We start from the raw sequence: 16128 nt of genomic DNA, 5'->3' as shown, positions 1-16128 counted from the left end.
TGTAACTGCACCTCTCCTCAGTGGCTGTCTTTGGATGCCTAATTATAACCTGAGCCACTTTCATTCCTGTTTGTACATGATTAGCTAAAAAACCACATTTTAATATTAATTTCAGTGTTCTCGCTGGGTGGAAAGTAAAGGGAGGCAGCTGTTTTGGTAAACCAATCAAAGTTTTAATATTATTATTTTAATAAAGATTTCAAGATACATGTATCTGAAAAATAAGACAGATTTTTTAAAGTGGGATAAAAAAAATCTGTTTTTTTTTTTTTCTAATCTTCATCGAATGAATTGATTGCATTGATTCTGCTAGCTGATAAAAGTAGTTTCCTTTTTATGAAGGTGGTGTATATATAATATTTGGAACTCAAGATAAATGATTTTAATGATGGAACACTATCACTTACATTGTTTTTATAAGCGGTGATAATGATATCCCTAACAAAATAAAAAGTTTCTAAAATGTTATTACTATCAGGAATTGCTGAATAAACAAAGACAGTAAGTAAAAACAATCAGTTACAATCAATTAAATCTGCAATTGAAGACAATATATCCGACGAAAGTCAGTGAACAAAAAATACAGAATGACGGTTCTGATCATGTTACAAATTTGGCACCAAATAAATATTTTTTCAGTTGGAAATTGCCGAAACGATAAAAATAAAATCTTTTCATTATTCAAATAAAATAGAACTTTTTTTTGTGTATATCAAAAATAAAGTGGGGCAGCAGAACATGAAAGCGGGGTGGCAAAATGCAACAGTGGGGCAGTCCGCCACACTTAAATGGAACATTAAGAACATCGAATATACAGGGTATAATATAAAAAGTCTGCATGTACATTACTTCTCAATTCATTCTGGCTAAAAGTAACACATTTTAAAAGAGTTAGACACCCATCTCTCAAATAAATCACTAATCCTTGATGGGGCTTAAATATAGAAAAGAGAACCTTAACCCTAAAATTTAACTCCAAGTCTTGCAAGACATTTTCATTATGGCTAAAAATTCAAGATATCAAATTTTTGGGCTATAGAGATAACAGACTATAGTCCATCCTCCTACAAAAATGTTTTTTATAATTATAATTTCAGTTTGGTTTGATCGATTTAAAAAGAAATGTAAAAGTGCTTAAAAAAACAAAACAAATTACTATTTTTGTGTGTAATTTAGGAACCAATCGGCTCAGAAATAAATGAGTTGTAGTAAATTTCATAGTATGAAAAAAGGTGTTCCCTTAGGCCAAGTACTCAGCCATTCGAGAGCTAGACGGACATTTGAACATTATGATTGCTCTCTCAGCCACAGAATCTTTATGGCAAAGTTTCCAACTCTAATACATCAATAATCCTAGGTTTGATGCTAATTACCTTTATATTGTAAAGTATTATTATAACTACTAACACATACATCACAGAAAAAAAGCCATCAGCACCGACATATCTAAAAGTTTTGTTTGTTTGACGACACAATTAGAGTACATTGTTTAATTAATCATCAGCTATTGGACGCCAAACATTTGGTAATTCTGACTCATAGTAATCAGAGGAAACCTAAATTTTTCCTAATGCAGAAATGAATCTTATATATACACTTTCCCACAGACAGGAAAGCACGTACAGCAGCTTTTGACCAGTTGTGTTACACTGGTTGGAATGAGAGAAAAAATAAATCTGTTGAATGGATCCACTGAGGCGATTTGTTCAAGAGAGTACTCAACCGATTGAGCTAAATCCCACCCCGTTTTCACTATTGAGATATCCCTGGCTGAGATCATAAACATCCAAATGTCCGTCTAGCTCTTGAACTGGGAAAGAGTTCAACCCGTACCCCTTTATATCATAGGCAGGGCTTCTATAAAAAATTTAAAATGCACTAGCCATAGGATCAGTGATTTAAAAGATTTACTAGCCACGATTAAAAATTCACTAGTCCTTCTTTACTTTACGTTAATACAATTTTACTAAATAATAGTAATAATGAGATATGTCAACTAAAGAGGGAGATAAAGCTTACAAACACTAACAATGGGGGGTGGGGGGGGGGGGGTGAGGTCAGGATATTCATATTTACAAATAGACTTAACTCCCAACATTAGACCAAAAAAATCACTAGCCGTCTGGCATGGCAATAGTAGTTATTTACTAGCCCAACAATGAATATCACTAGCCATGGGAATGGGGCTACCATAATCCAGAAGCCCTGATAGGCTCTAAAGACTAACTCTATACCTAAAACTACCCTAACCATTGAAAGGGGGGTATGGGTCGAACTCATGCCTTAAATGCAGAGTACTCAGGCTAGCATTCCCTGTGGGAAGGACGATAGTTATTTTTGATCCAGGGCTGCAAGGTGAAGCCTCAATTTGCACATAAATATAGAAGTTTAGTTTGGTCTAAATAATTTAGTTTTTCTCTTTACATCAAACCAGACTTTAATTATAGACAAAAATACATTTAGTGCAGTCTGGGACAAGGCATAAATACCATCATAACCATGGATCCTGGATGGCAATGGTTGAATGGAATGGCATGGCAAGACAATTTGGAAATGATTCATAATGATGCGATTCTGATTACACAAAAAGGATACTGAAAACTCGTCTCTCTATTGGTTCCAACATATACAAAGATGTTGTTAGAATGTATTGAAGATACCAGTAGGCCAAAAAGTCACCTATTTTTTGAAGTAAGTACATTTTTGCTAAATAATTAGAAAAGTCCAAAGCTAAACACCGTACAAGGGACGTAACTCCCATATGGTTGGACTATACCAATTCAAATCCCATAGGCGACCATGTTAACGTTTGTGTTTAAAAACACTATATGCAATATATCAACCAAACTGTGACCCATAAATATCAGTACTACAACCCCTACCTCAAAGTATTAACTGCAGAAAATAGTACCTTTCATGGCTCATTTTCGGTATAACCAGATGTTTCTGCAACACCCCTAGTTTCGCACAAAATTTTAGTACTTTTTTTTACAGGTACCCCATACATGTTCCAAGCACAAGGCTACTTGACACGGTGGTACTACATCAAATAAAATTGCATACATTTTTAGCCCAGATGAAACTAATTTTTTTTACAACCAACACACTCACATTTATAACCAATCACAGGACTTGTGGTGTTAACTTCTCTATCAAAAGCGGTGCACCTCGAACTTCGACCCAGCCGGAAATTAATTGGTATAGTGTAACCATATACAGCAGTTAGGTTTTTGTTGGAACTTCCGTCTCATTATTCAGAGCATTCGTGAATACAGGTCAAAGTGAAAATGACATTTTGGTAACTGATCCTCACGCACACACACACACACACACACACACACACACACACACACACACACACACACACACACACACACACACACATGTATATTATGTAAGCGTCCTGAATAGTCTATCTATCCATCCATCTGTCCATCGACCCGCCCGTACGTCCATCCGTCTTACATCCTTACATTCACAATCCACTAACCCACCAACCCACGCATGCATGTATACATACATGATATATACATATTTATTACATGCATGCAATTCACTCATACATATTACATGCATGCATGCATGCATACATGCATCCATCCATCCTGGGGTGTGACGTAGCCCAGTGGTAAAGCGTTCGATGCACGGCCGGTTTAGGATCGATCACCGTTGGTGGCAACATTGGGCTATTTCTCGTTCCAGCCAGTGCTCCACAACTGGTGTAACAAAAGCTGTGGTATGTACTATCTTATCTGTGGGGTGGTACATATAAAAAGATCCCTTGCTGCTAATCGAAAAGAGTAGCCCATGAAGTGGTGACAGCGGGTTTCCTCTCTCTATATCTGTGTGGTCCTTAACCATATGTCTGACGCCATATAACCGTAAATAAAATGTGTTGAGTGCGTCGTTAAATAAAACATTTCCTTCTTTCCTTCCATCCATCCATCCATCCATCCATCCATCCATCCATCCATCCATCCATCCATCCATCCATCCATCCATCCATCCATCCATCCATCCATCCATCCATCCATCCGTTCATCCATCCATCCATCCATGCATCCACCCATGCATGCATCCGTGCATACCTACATGCATGCATGCATGCATGTACACATGCATGCACGTACGCACGATCACGCGCACACACACACACACACACACACCCAACAGCCGAGCGATGTGTATACACTTTGTGTGCATTCATTACATACCTTCATGCATTCATTACATACATATATTCATAGATACCAGCATAAATGCATCCATCCACCCATCCATCCATCCATCCATCCATCCATCCACCCATCCATCCACATATACATCCATCTAGGCATACCTACATGCATGCATATATACCCTTTGTTTGACATCCAACAGCCGATGTGTATTGTGTGTCGTAAAACATACCTTCATGCATTCATTGTAAACATACGTTGAGTGCGTCGTTAAATAAAACATGTCTTTCTTTTTGTCATTGTATACATTCATACATACATACATACATACATACATACATACATACATACATACATACGTAAATAAAAAATGTGTTTAGTGCGTCGTTAAATAAAACATTTCCTTCCTTCATATCGCATACCAATTGACTTCTCACACACATCAAGACAGCAGGTTAGTGGTTAGTTTTTGGTGAGAGAGAAGTCGGTGTAGTGGTCTTACACCTACCCATCGATTCGTTAAACTCATCTCTGGGTGGGAGCCCGTAGTAGGATGCGAACCCAGTAACTTCTAGCATGAAGCCCGATAGATTAAACACTACACAACTGAAGCCGGTGAAATATAGCCCGTCCGTCACCTTTTAGTAAATACAATCTGGATGCATATATTGTTTGTTACTCATCGCCAGTCATATAAATTATGATTAAAAGATGATTGAAAAAACAGTGGCTGGACAGCGTCAGTGGATCTTATAGGAATCGAACCTATGTGCATTCGTGTTATAAACAAATTTTGAGTGCGAGTGCGAATAATTTTAACATGCTCACATACCACTAGAGTTTCGAGCATGTCCGTCCCGGGGCCTGTCTCTGGATAGCCAGTGACTTGCTCCGGGACAGAACAAAATTAAGGGGATAATTTTGAAATTTACATCTAAAAATTAAATAGTGGGAATTGACTGCTCGGCCGAATATTTATATAATTTGGAGCATTTTAGAAGGACAGTCCAAAAATAAATAAGAGAAAGAAGAGAGGATCGGACTATTTAATAATATTTTTGACATAACATTTTGAACGAAGGTCTAAAAGTTTAAAGTCCGATCTATATGGTCCGGGCCAGGGGGGGAGGGGTAATTTTGAGGTGGGCGGAATTTGGAATACGAATTTAGTAGTTAGGTCAAAGACCGAAGACCAAAATGTGCTACCAAAATTTAAGTCCAAACAATAAAATTAGAGTGCTCGACCGAAAAGGTTTTAAGGTGATTTGAGCAATTTAGACGGGCTACCAAAATAAACTGCGTCGGACTGTTTACAAAGAAAAAAACAAAAAACAAAAACAAAAACAAAAAACAATGAAATTTTGAACTGCGGCCAAAAATGTTTTTAAAGTCCAACTGAGCCCTAAAAAAGGAAGTACATGTCCTAGGAGTGGGTACGCAGCGGAACTCATGGCGAGTTTATGGGATGATCGGCTCGGAACTTCGGGAAGAAGTGAGGCAGGTCGATGTAGCACTCTCCCCGAAGTATTGCTGAGTAGTCTTCCGGAAGTATCAGCTTGATAATCCGATGGACGATTGGATTATCCATGTCTGATTTCAGTAAGCCTTGCCGGTACATCCCGTTCCGCTCCGACGTCAGGTAGTAGGTACGACTTCCCTCGACGTACTGGAACTGGTACCGCCCTTGACCAGTTGGTGTTGGTCTCCAGCTCTTGGTGACGAAGGGGCCTGGCAGCTGAGAGGTCGCAGTGAACTCCCCCTTCACACAGTTGCGGTACCGTCCAGGAAGCTTGTTGCGTGCGATCTGCCAAGTCGTGGGCTGTGTGTCGGACAAGCCCTGGACCGACACCTTCCTCTTCTTGGCTTCACGCTCTGCAACCGCTGTCGCAACAACTCGTGGAGACGCCGGTGGATTGGTTGGTGCGGACGACACTTTTCCTGTTTCCATCGGCGTTGGTGCTGCAGGGGGAGGAGCCGCCACTGCCGGTTTAGCCGACAGCTTTGGCTCCCCCTTTGCCGCTCCTGGCGTCTGCTGCTTCCGAGTAGTGGGGGACGGCGACGCAGAAGGGGCCGCCGCCGGCAGTTGAGCTGCCGGTTTTGGCTCCCCCTGAACCGCCCCTGCCGGTCTCGTCTTCTTCTGTGAAGCAGGAGGGACCGCCCCTGGCGGTTGAGCCGCCCGGTTTGGTCCCCCCTGAGCTGCCGTGGGACGACAGATTAGATTCGAATCATCTTCCGAATAATGATGAGCAGGAATGCGCTCTTGCACACAAACACACACACGCACGCGCAGTCTCACTCACTCACACACACACACACACACACACACACACACACATGCATCCACCCATCCATCAATATACACACACACACACACACACACACACACACATACATGTGGTTGAGTTAAAGAACTTCCTTTTGATGGAAGCTTCGATAGCCTAGTGCGTATCGTGGTTAGTCTTGCAATTTGCGGGCGATTCGGTGCCACAGGTTCGAGTCCCAGCAACGGCATGAGACAATTTGTGAAGCCAGAAAGGATTTAATTATCCCCTGCGCCAGTGCGTTAATATATATGTATGTAACAGTCAACCTCGACATACATACTCAATACATACATACATACAGGCATAAATGCATCCATCCATCTGTCCATCTGTCCGTCAGTCTGTCCATCCAATACCCACTCATCCGTCCGTCCATCCATCCATCCATCCATCCATCCCCCTCCATCTATCCATACATACATCGACCCATCCATGCATCCATACACACACCCACCCCTATCTCAGGTCTAGACTATGTCGAGCGATGTTTCTAGGGGAGCGGTCGAGTCATGCTCCCCGGAAAATATTTTGAAAAAAAGAAGCTTTGAGCAGGGTGTTTCGACCCCAATCTCCAATCCCCAACCCCGTTCTGCATGCGCCAGTGTGTCTGTTATGCACAGGATACATGCAATCTCTGCTGTAAGTAATTCTTAACAACTGTACTTTTTCTTTTGGATGGACGGGAGGGGAGTCGCGCAGACGAACCCACTTTAATTTTCACCCAGCGAGGACACTGATACTACAGGCATTGGGAAATATCGTTTTACTAGTATATTCTTGTTCTTCATTTCTTCGAATGAAAGGAGGGAGTGTAAAAAAGAAGATAATCCGCGGAACACCTACGGTATTTAGTATATGTACGGTACAAGATTGTATATGTTGACAACGATCGGATCGGTAAGGTAAAACATTTACAAATTTACGCATTAAGTTTACCCAAAAATTGCTTATCTAATCAACACGGTTAACTAATATAAAAACCGAAAAAAATCTCAGTGATCGATATGTACTCGGTTAAACAGATAAAATACCTGTACACAGTCCCGACAGTGTGTTTTTATACTGCACGCCATAAAATAAGCAAAATCATGTGTGTTTGTCAAACTATAGGTGTTTGGTGTCTATCATATGTTAGAAAGAGAGGAAATCAGCTCAAGGGATCTTTATTATGTATCCTACCGTTTCATAAACAGGACATGTAAAATATTTGTTACTCATATGGTCTACATTAAACGGTTGAATAAACATCGTATTCCCCCCCGATTGTTTTTCGTTTTTAATTTAAAAAAATTATGTTTCGGTCACACCCAAACATTATCCATATTATCTTTATGACATGCGTCATAATACTACATTAAAAACTATTCTATCACACTTCGGATGTCACTGCGTGTGGCAGTCGATGGGTATGATATTAAGTTATTAACAACATTCATTGTCACTATACTAATTGCCATTGCTGAATGTTTATAACATCGATTGTCAAGCAATTATAATCATAATTAACGTTTGTTATAAAACATTGTGGATAATAAATAAATTATAACATGTGGGCGTTTTGTACAAAATTTATAAAACTCGTTTGGGGAATAAAAAAATACCCAAACTTGTTTAATAAATTCCATATGGCACTCTCGCTCATGCATTAATATATATATATATATATATATATGTATATGTATATGTGTGTGTGTGTGTGTGTGTGTGTGTGTGTGTGTGTGTGTGTGTGTGTGTGTGTGTGTACCAGCATTGGGACCTGGTTGGGTCCCCGAAGAGTCATTGATCCTACAATAACTGCATCTAGGTGGATACTCTACCACTGAACTATATCCCACCCATGGGAGAGAGTAGAAGGAGAGATAGGGGAGATGGGAGACAGATATTCAGAGAGAAGTAAATATGATATCATTTATCACAGCCTTTGACAAACTAGTTGTGAGAAACGGGTTAGGATTGGGGGGATGGGAACAAAAGGGGTCACTGGGGGTGATCATTTGTATAATTCATCCTACACCTAATTTGGCAAAGATGTTTGTAATTTGTATCCACAATACTGTTTATTTATTTTTTCTATGTTATATTTATTTGTAGATGATGTCATTTGTAGCCTTAAGCACTGTTGGAGAAATGGAGAATTCATTTACAAGTTAATGCATCAGCTGATCCTGGACCTAGGATTTCCTCAGTCTGTGAGAGAACACACAACATGCCTTCTGAACAGCCACGTCAGGATCCTAAAGTGAAAGAGTTCTTTTATAATGTTCGACATCTGGAATGTTCAAGAGTGAAGAGACTGTTGAAGGAAAAAACTATTTCTCCGGATATCCAAGACAAGCACTGTGAGCTTCTGCCCACAGCTTTGAACATTGCGGCTGAGCTGAACAGTGCAGAAATGGCTCAAGTGTTGATTGCTGCCAAACCCAAACCAGCAGACGTTAACGCAGTCACTGCTGATGACAGAAGACCTATATGGTATGTTTCCTTTAAAGAGATTATCCTGAGATTGCATCCATTATAAGATGTTTTCAACTAACAGAGCCTTTTTGATGACTAAAGTTATACATTAAGTATGTTTTTCTTTTTTAGAATATCTTTGTCTTCATAAACAAAGGGCCACATTTGTGAAGGCTGTTTTACTTTAATGGGTGTAAGACATAAGCAAGCTTTGTAACTTCAGCTCAAGATGTTTCATTGTCGTCCTTATACAGTGTATATGTACTAGCCCAAACCAGATTTTAACTTCCAATAATTTTGTAAGTAAATTGAAGAATAACTGCTACAAACATCATGACCACAAATATACATACTAAATAAGAAAATGTATTTAATATGTAGTTTTAGTTGCTAAAAATACTAGCAAAGTCAGAAAACAAGTTGAGGTAACCAATTTTGTTTTTGCATAATCCATCATAACCATGTAAATGATGTCCTAAATTGGGTTATATGCAAAATTAGCCTTGTGCAGGCAATGTGCAAATGAAACTATCATTATCACAATTTTCAGAGGCTTGAGCTTTCATCATTATTCTGCATATGTAGAGATAGCACTGCTCTGTGTGGAAATATTTAAATTTATGGTGTATCTAAATCACACATTTTGTTGATGTTATTGCATTCCTTGATGGTGACACAGTTACTATTTAACTCACAGAATGTTTCTACATTTCCAGGTGGGCAGCTAAACATGGCAATAAGGAACTGGCAGGTGTTCTTTTAAGAGGTGGACAGTGTGAGGTCAATGTCATAGACAAGGCTTCAGGTTTGTACATTTGGTTTGCTACATGAATTTGTGTTTAGTAGTTTGGAAACTTTGTTTTCTTATTTGATACTGGTATAACTATTATATGTATGTTAATGAACCTGTAGTAAACGTAGCCATGGAATCTTAAGAAATTAATTGCCAATGTTAATAACAAAACTTTGTTATCCTAATGAGCACTCCTAACTAAGAGAATAAGAATCACACTTTCCAAGTGAGAACTAAATATGACTTCATCATGATTGGGCAAACATGGATTATGTCATGTGGTTTAGAGAATTTCCATTTATACCTCTATGTTTTAATTATTAAATTTTGTAATAAAATGTTATTTTAATACAATTCATTATAGATTTTTTAAAGCAATTTATAAATATAATCATTTGTACATGTATGGATATTTAAAATAAGGGCTTTTAGAGAAACAATCAATGAGGTAATGAATAGAATAACAAACTTGGTACCAGTTACTATCACTTAAATTGTCATCAGTTTTAGTGAGTGACAAATGAAAATTATTTTAGTCTGGACATACATTTTGTAATGGGTAACTTGTGTATTATCTTCTGAATAAGAATCCACAGATCTACAATAATTATAGTCAATATGTTTACATAATACAGAAATATTTTCATGACAATAATTATATTTTTAATACTAACAGACATGTGATAAACACGGAATCAAGTGTTGTATATTTCTATATAATTAAATTTCTGTTACATTCATTACAATGTAACGTCATCCCATTGGTCCAGACGTAGCAATGGGAGTTTGTTAATTTTTCAATGAACGTAAAAATTACGTTGTCAGGGAACAGCATATTTGATGACGTCATTTTATATACCCGTAATATAATTATATGGGCAAATTGTCTTATTGAGCGTTATTGTTTATGAATAAAAAATAATTCAAAATAAAGTATGATGTTTTAGTGTTATTATTAGCCTGTATGATTCAAACTTAATTATAAGTATTGTCTGTTATTTCTTTTACGTTTATCTGGGTATAAAAAAAAAAATCATCCACAGACTTATGTGAGAATGGCTGCGCCGATTCACACAGTTTGCGGATTATGTTTTTAATAACAGACAATCCTTAAATAATGTCATGTAAAACAAAAGAATTAAAAATAACATGTATAATTTAACTTACACCAGACCTATAGCTTGGATGTCTTTGATGTACTGATTGTGTAACTAAACTAAGAACTACATCACTATCCAGGCTGCAGCCCTCTGTTCCGTGCAGTGATGAGCAACAGTGCAGAGGTTGTTCAACAGATCATCAATGCAGGCGGGGATGTTAATCAGAGAAGACTAGGAGTCAACGTGGGATTTGAAACACCACTCATAAAGTAAACAGGCCAAATTTACATTTTTTGCATACATTAATTTACAATGCTTAAACACCTGCATCTAAGAAAAACAGCCCTCATAAATTTGGCCCAGTGTGTTTAAATTCATTCTGGCCATGTAGTTGAAGTTGTAGTCATGCCTCCCCTTCTTACAATAGCCTTTTGCTGATGTAAAATAAAAATAAAATTTCTGTAAATGTGTGAGCTTTCACCATCAGCTGCCATGATATAGCAATCAAACATGTCACCATTTTTAGAGATGAACTGGTGAATAATAGGCCTAAATTTTTATGTGACACAGATTAGTGAACGCAGCTACACAGACATGTGTGCAGGAAATTACTTTGGGGTATCTAGACTGGGGAGTGAAGGATATTGAATAATGACATGTCATTGGAAAAACAATAATGTTAATGTTTTATTCTGAATGGTTAAATATAATCAGATTTACTATAGGCATGTGTGCAGAAATTTATACAGGGGGTGGTCTAGACTGTGGTGAGTGAAGTTTCTAGGGGAGTTTGAGTCATGCTCCCCCAAAATATATATATTGTTTTCTTTTGGCTTTATCTGGAGATAAGAATTTAAAGGAATTTTCCTGAGTTTGCTGCCATTCTAACATATTTAAATGTAACAGATCCTTTTTGATGACTAACATTTCATATTAAAGATAGTTTCCTGTTTTGAATATCATTATCTGTATAAGCAAGGTGTTTGTTATAAATTGTTCAAATGTTTGTAGTAGCCCATTAAACCAGATTTTACTTTCCAATAATTTTGTGCATACAAAAACAATATACATGTACTAGTATATCAGGAAGAAAATCAACATTGACTATAGCACTGCAAACATTAGCATACAACCACAAACACATTAGATATGCAGACTTGTATGTAATTTTAGTCACCGAAAAGGCTCTGTTAGTCTTACAATGGCTGCAAACTCAGGACAGTCCCTTTAAAGGTAGGGTCAACTCAAACGAGCCTTATGTGTTGGAAAGATGCATACCCGGACCACCAACACATACTGACACTTTAACAAATGAAAAACGTGTAATTTTAGAGTTAATAAAAAAACATGATTATTCCTGCTAACTGGGGCAGCCATTTTGTTTCGTTTTTGTGACGTCCGGTGGTATAGCTTGGGGTGAAGTGACGTCAGCTCTGTCCATCTCCTCTATGTATAGTGTAAACAAACGCTCTAATTTACGACAAGGTGCTTCGCTTTCATCAACCTGACTTGTAAAACAACATAAATGACTTGATAGTATAATAAACTATTTAACTAAATATATAAATCCAAAGAAAAAATGCATATTATTAACCCTATTGGTAGGATACGTTCGAGCAAAAACGACCACTCACGATACCCAAGTGATACTTTTCTTTTCTTTGGGACGACGTAATTGGTCAGTTTTGTGATTTTAGATGGGAAAGTCTACTTAATCAAGGGTTTTACAGAATTACTTACAGTAATAAAGTGATAATAACCATTCTGATTTGAGGGGCGTCCGCGCGGCTATCAGCCAATACCTTGTGATCTTAATAAAAGAGGCACGTCTTTTTAGTGTGTCTAAACACAGTGTCTGGGTGACCGTCTAAATATACACCTGCCAATCAGGAATCACAAGTACAGGCCACGGAAAGAAAAGACAATTAACCAAGAAAACACTCCGATTATTATTTCAGTACATGGGTTAATTTATGTACAAAACATAATACAGTTATATCAACACTTTGACAATGGTGGTTTATTGGGATGGCTATTATTACAGAACATTGCGATACATCCGCAAAAATCAGGTATGTTTTGTTTCTTCAGTTCGAAAACTAATTCCTGACGTGACACGTTAGGTATTACATAACCACCAGCTTGCTAGAGGGCATATTCACTGGGATGGTACAAAATGGCTGCGCCCGTTATATATAATAGTCATCACGTTTAACCATTTTATTAATTAACTATACAATTATACTTGTTGATATTAAGCAATAATGTGCAGTATATATCGTTGAATATGCATACCAGGCCAAATGCCTTAATTGTCCCCTCCTTTAACATTTTAGTGCTACCAAAAGATTGTTTGGGTCAATGTTCATAGATGAAAAACTCAAAAGTCCTGCAATTTTTGTGGATGTTTTGTCCAATGTCATTTTTATCCCTGAATAATAAAAATACACCCAGTATTATAGCTTGAATAAGGGCATCATTTTTGTACCATCATTATCTTAGGATGATAAAAAAAAAGTGGAATCTCAGGGCTAACTATGGGTGACCAGAAAATTTTGACAAACTGGCTTTTAAACTTCCAAAATTGCATCAAAATATCTATGACATAAAAATATTTGGCCACATTAAAATAAAAGCTGCAAATTGTTTTTAATGTTTGCAATTGGTGAATTTGGTGAGTGCCAAAGCTAGCTAGCCTTGAAGCTAGTCAATATAAGTTGTTAATATTAATTTCGAGTTTAACATCAAAATCTGTCTGCTATTTAATTGTTATTATACATGTATCATATAACCTGATTTTAGTGAGGTTTTCTCTCATTTAATTAGTTTTTCAGAAATTGATTTCTTTTTTTGATTTGTAATTGTTTCTAACAAAAAGTGTTATGCTATCACCATTGCAGCACATACGTGATAATTTAAAACAGATATTATACTGAAAATTCGTATTGCAGGGCTGTACAGTTAAACAATAAAGAAATCTGCGAATGTCTCATCAACTCTCTCTGTAACATCCAAGCAAAAACTGAGGTTGGTCTGACAGCTCTCCACTTTGCGGTGGCGTACAACCGTTATGAGATCTGCGAACTCTTGTTGCAGAACCGGATCAAAATCAACGTAGCTACCAAATACGGTGTGACGGCAATGACTGTTGCAATAGAGCATCACAATGCCGCCATGGTGAGTCTGCTCATAAAGTATGACTACAAGCTGGACAAACGCTACAAGTGGAAGGAGACGCCTCTGGAACAAGCAATAAACATTCAAGCTGAACAGTGTGCAATAGCCTTGATTCACGGAGGATGCTGTCTGGATCCTCACCGGGGAAAACGATCATACTTCTACATGGCTGTTGATGCAAAGATGACTCATGTTGTAAAACTCCTCGCTGAAATAAAGCCTACTTATTTAAATGAGCAGTGGATCCAGTCCAGACTTTGGCCCGTTTCTATATATCGTCGACCCGATATTTGCAAATGGTTGCTAAAGTTGAAGAATGAACCCAATTCTTTGATGAAACTTTGTCGTGCAAAGATCTTTTTTCAACTTGGAAAACATCCTACCTCAAAGGTTTCCCTCCTGTCTCTTCCAGAAAAGTTGAAGGAATTTCTGCAGTACACAGATCTGATAAACAAGAAAATATTTGAGCCGACTAGTACTGATGACCAAATGTGTCCATATTACTGCCCAGTCCCATGTTCTCGTGCTGATTGCCCAGAACTGGACATATCTTCTGAATCAGATACAGATATTCTTGAGTAAAAAGAAAGTTTGTTTTGTTTAACGATACCACTAGAGCACATTGATTTGTTAATGATTAGCTATTTGATATCAGGTTTTTTTTACATATAGTGTTAGAGAGGAAACCCGCTGGATTTCCATTAGTAGCAAGGTATCTTTTACATGCACCACCTCACAGGCAGGATAGCACATACCACGGTCTTTGATATACTAGTTGTGGTGCACTGGTTAGAACGAGAAATCATTGAGTAATACAAATATTGAAATCAGTTTTAGAGAAAACATATCTAGGATCCAGTGATCAATAAAATAGTGTAGATATCTAAAACCAATAGTAAAATGGTACTGTTATATTGATTCAAAAGGCCAGTGAAATGGTACCAATATCTAGAATTTAGTGGTCTATAAAGATAGCTATATCTAGCATACAGTGTTTTTATATATGTAAGAACCAATGGTCAGTAAAATGGTAAAGATATCTAGATGCAGTACTCTGTAAATTGGTATATTATACATATATTATATTTAGAGTCCAGTAGTCTGGAAAATGATAAATATATCTAGGATCCAGTAGTCCATACAATGGTAAAACTATCTAGAATCCAGTAGTCTGTAAAATTGTAATATATCTAGGATCCATTAGTCTGTAAAATGGTAAATATATATCTGTCAAATTGTAAAGATATCCAAAAAGTATATAAAAATCTGTGGTTTTAATGACCGGCCTCGTTGGCGTCGTGGCAGGCCATCGGTCTACAGGCTGGTAGGTACTGGGTTCGGATCCCAGTCGCATGGAATTTTTAATCCAGATACCGACTCCAAACCCTGAGTGAGTGCTCCGCAAGGCTCAATGGGTAGGTGTAAACCACTTGCACCGACCAGTGATCCATAACTGGTTCAACAAAGGCCATGGTTTGTGCTATCCTGCCTGTGGGAAGTGCAAATAAAAGATCCCTTGCTGCCTGTCGTAAAAGAGTAGCCTATGTGGCGACAGCGGGTTTCCTCTAAAAAAAAATCTGTGTGGTCCTTAACCATATGTCTGACGCCATATAACCGTAAATAAAATGTGTTGGGTGCGTCGTTAAATAAAACACTTCTTTCTTTCTTTCTGTGGTTTTAACAAAACAATGACTGGTTATTAAGTTCATCCCACCTGTCTGTTCCGTCTCTGATGGCCCATTTGGCCCTACATACCTACTGCCAATAATTGTAAATGCACATCTTGTCTCATGTTTTATTGCAGTTGTCTCATTGTTTTTTTTTTTTTTTTTTTTAGCACCAACGTAAATGTGTTTTTTCACACTAGACCAGTAATTGTATTAACAGCCATCACTAAGTATTTACCATTTAGTAATTACTTATTGATTTGTTAATTAGTTTTACATTATTTATTGCATCAATCTGTTTAGTTTTACAATGCATAATGTCCTTCATCATAGCATTACACATGTTAAGGCTGTTCCAGAATTAACCATATTTTGGGTGGAAATGCTTGTTTATATACACACCAACAAAATTTGATTTATTTAAACATATATTGT

The 16128-nt window shown here is 37.5% G+C and overlaps 1 protein-coding gene across 1 annotated transcript; it reads left to right on the top strand.

Annotated features, from left to right (window-relative positions):
* The first annotated feature begins 8611 nt into the window (after positions 1-8611).
* On the top strand, positions 8612-14674 carry LOC121372653 (ankyrin repeat and SOCS box protein 2-like). Its single transcript, XM_041499094.1, has 4 exons — positions 8612-8974; positions 9673-9761; positions 10989-11118; positions 13801-14674. Exons 1-4 carry the CDS (start codon positions 8709-8711, stop codon positions 14606-14608), a joined length of 1293 nt encoding a protein of 430 aa, XP_041355028.1. The 5' UTR covers positions 8612-8708; the 3' UTR covers positions 14609-14674.
* The last annotated feature ends 1454 nt before the right edge of the window (positions 14675-16128 follow it).

This window comes from Gigantopelta aegis, chromosome 4, assembly GCF_016097555.1.
Source record: "Gigantopelta aegis isolate Gae_Host chromosome 4, Gae_host_genome, whole genome shotgun sequence".
Taxonomy (NCBI): Eukaryota; Metazoa; Mollusca; class Gastropoda; order Neomphalida; family Peltospiridae; genus Gigantopelta; species Gigantopelta aegis.
This window is presented reverse-complemented; position numbering and strand designations above follow the sequence as displayed.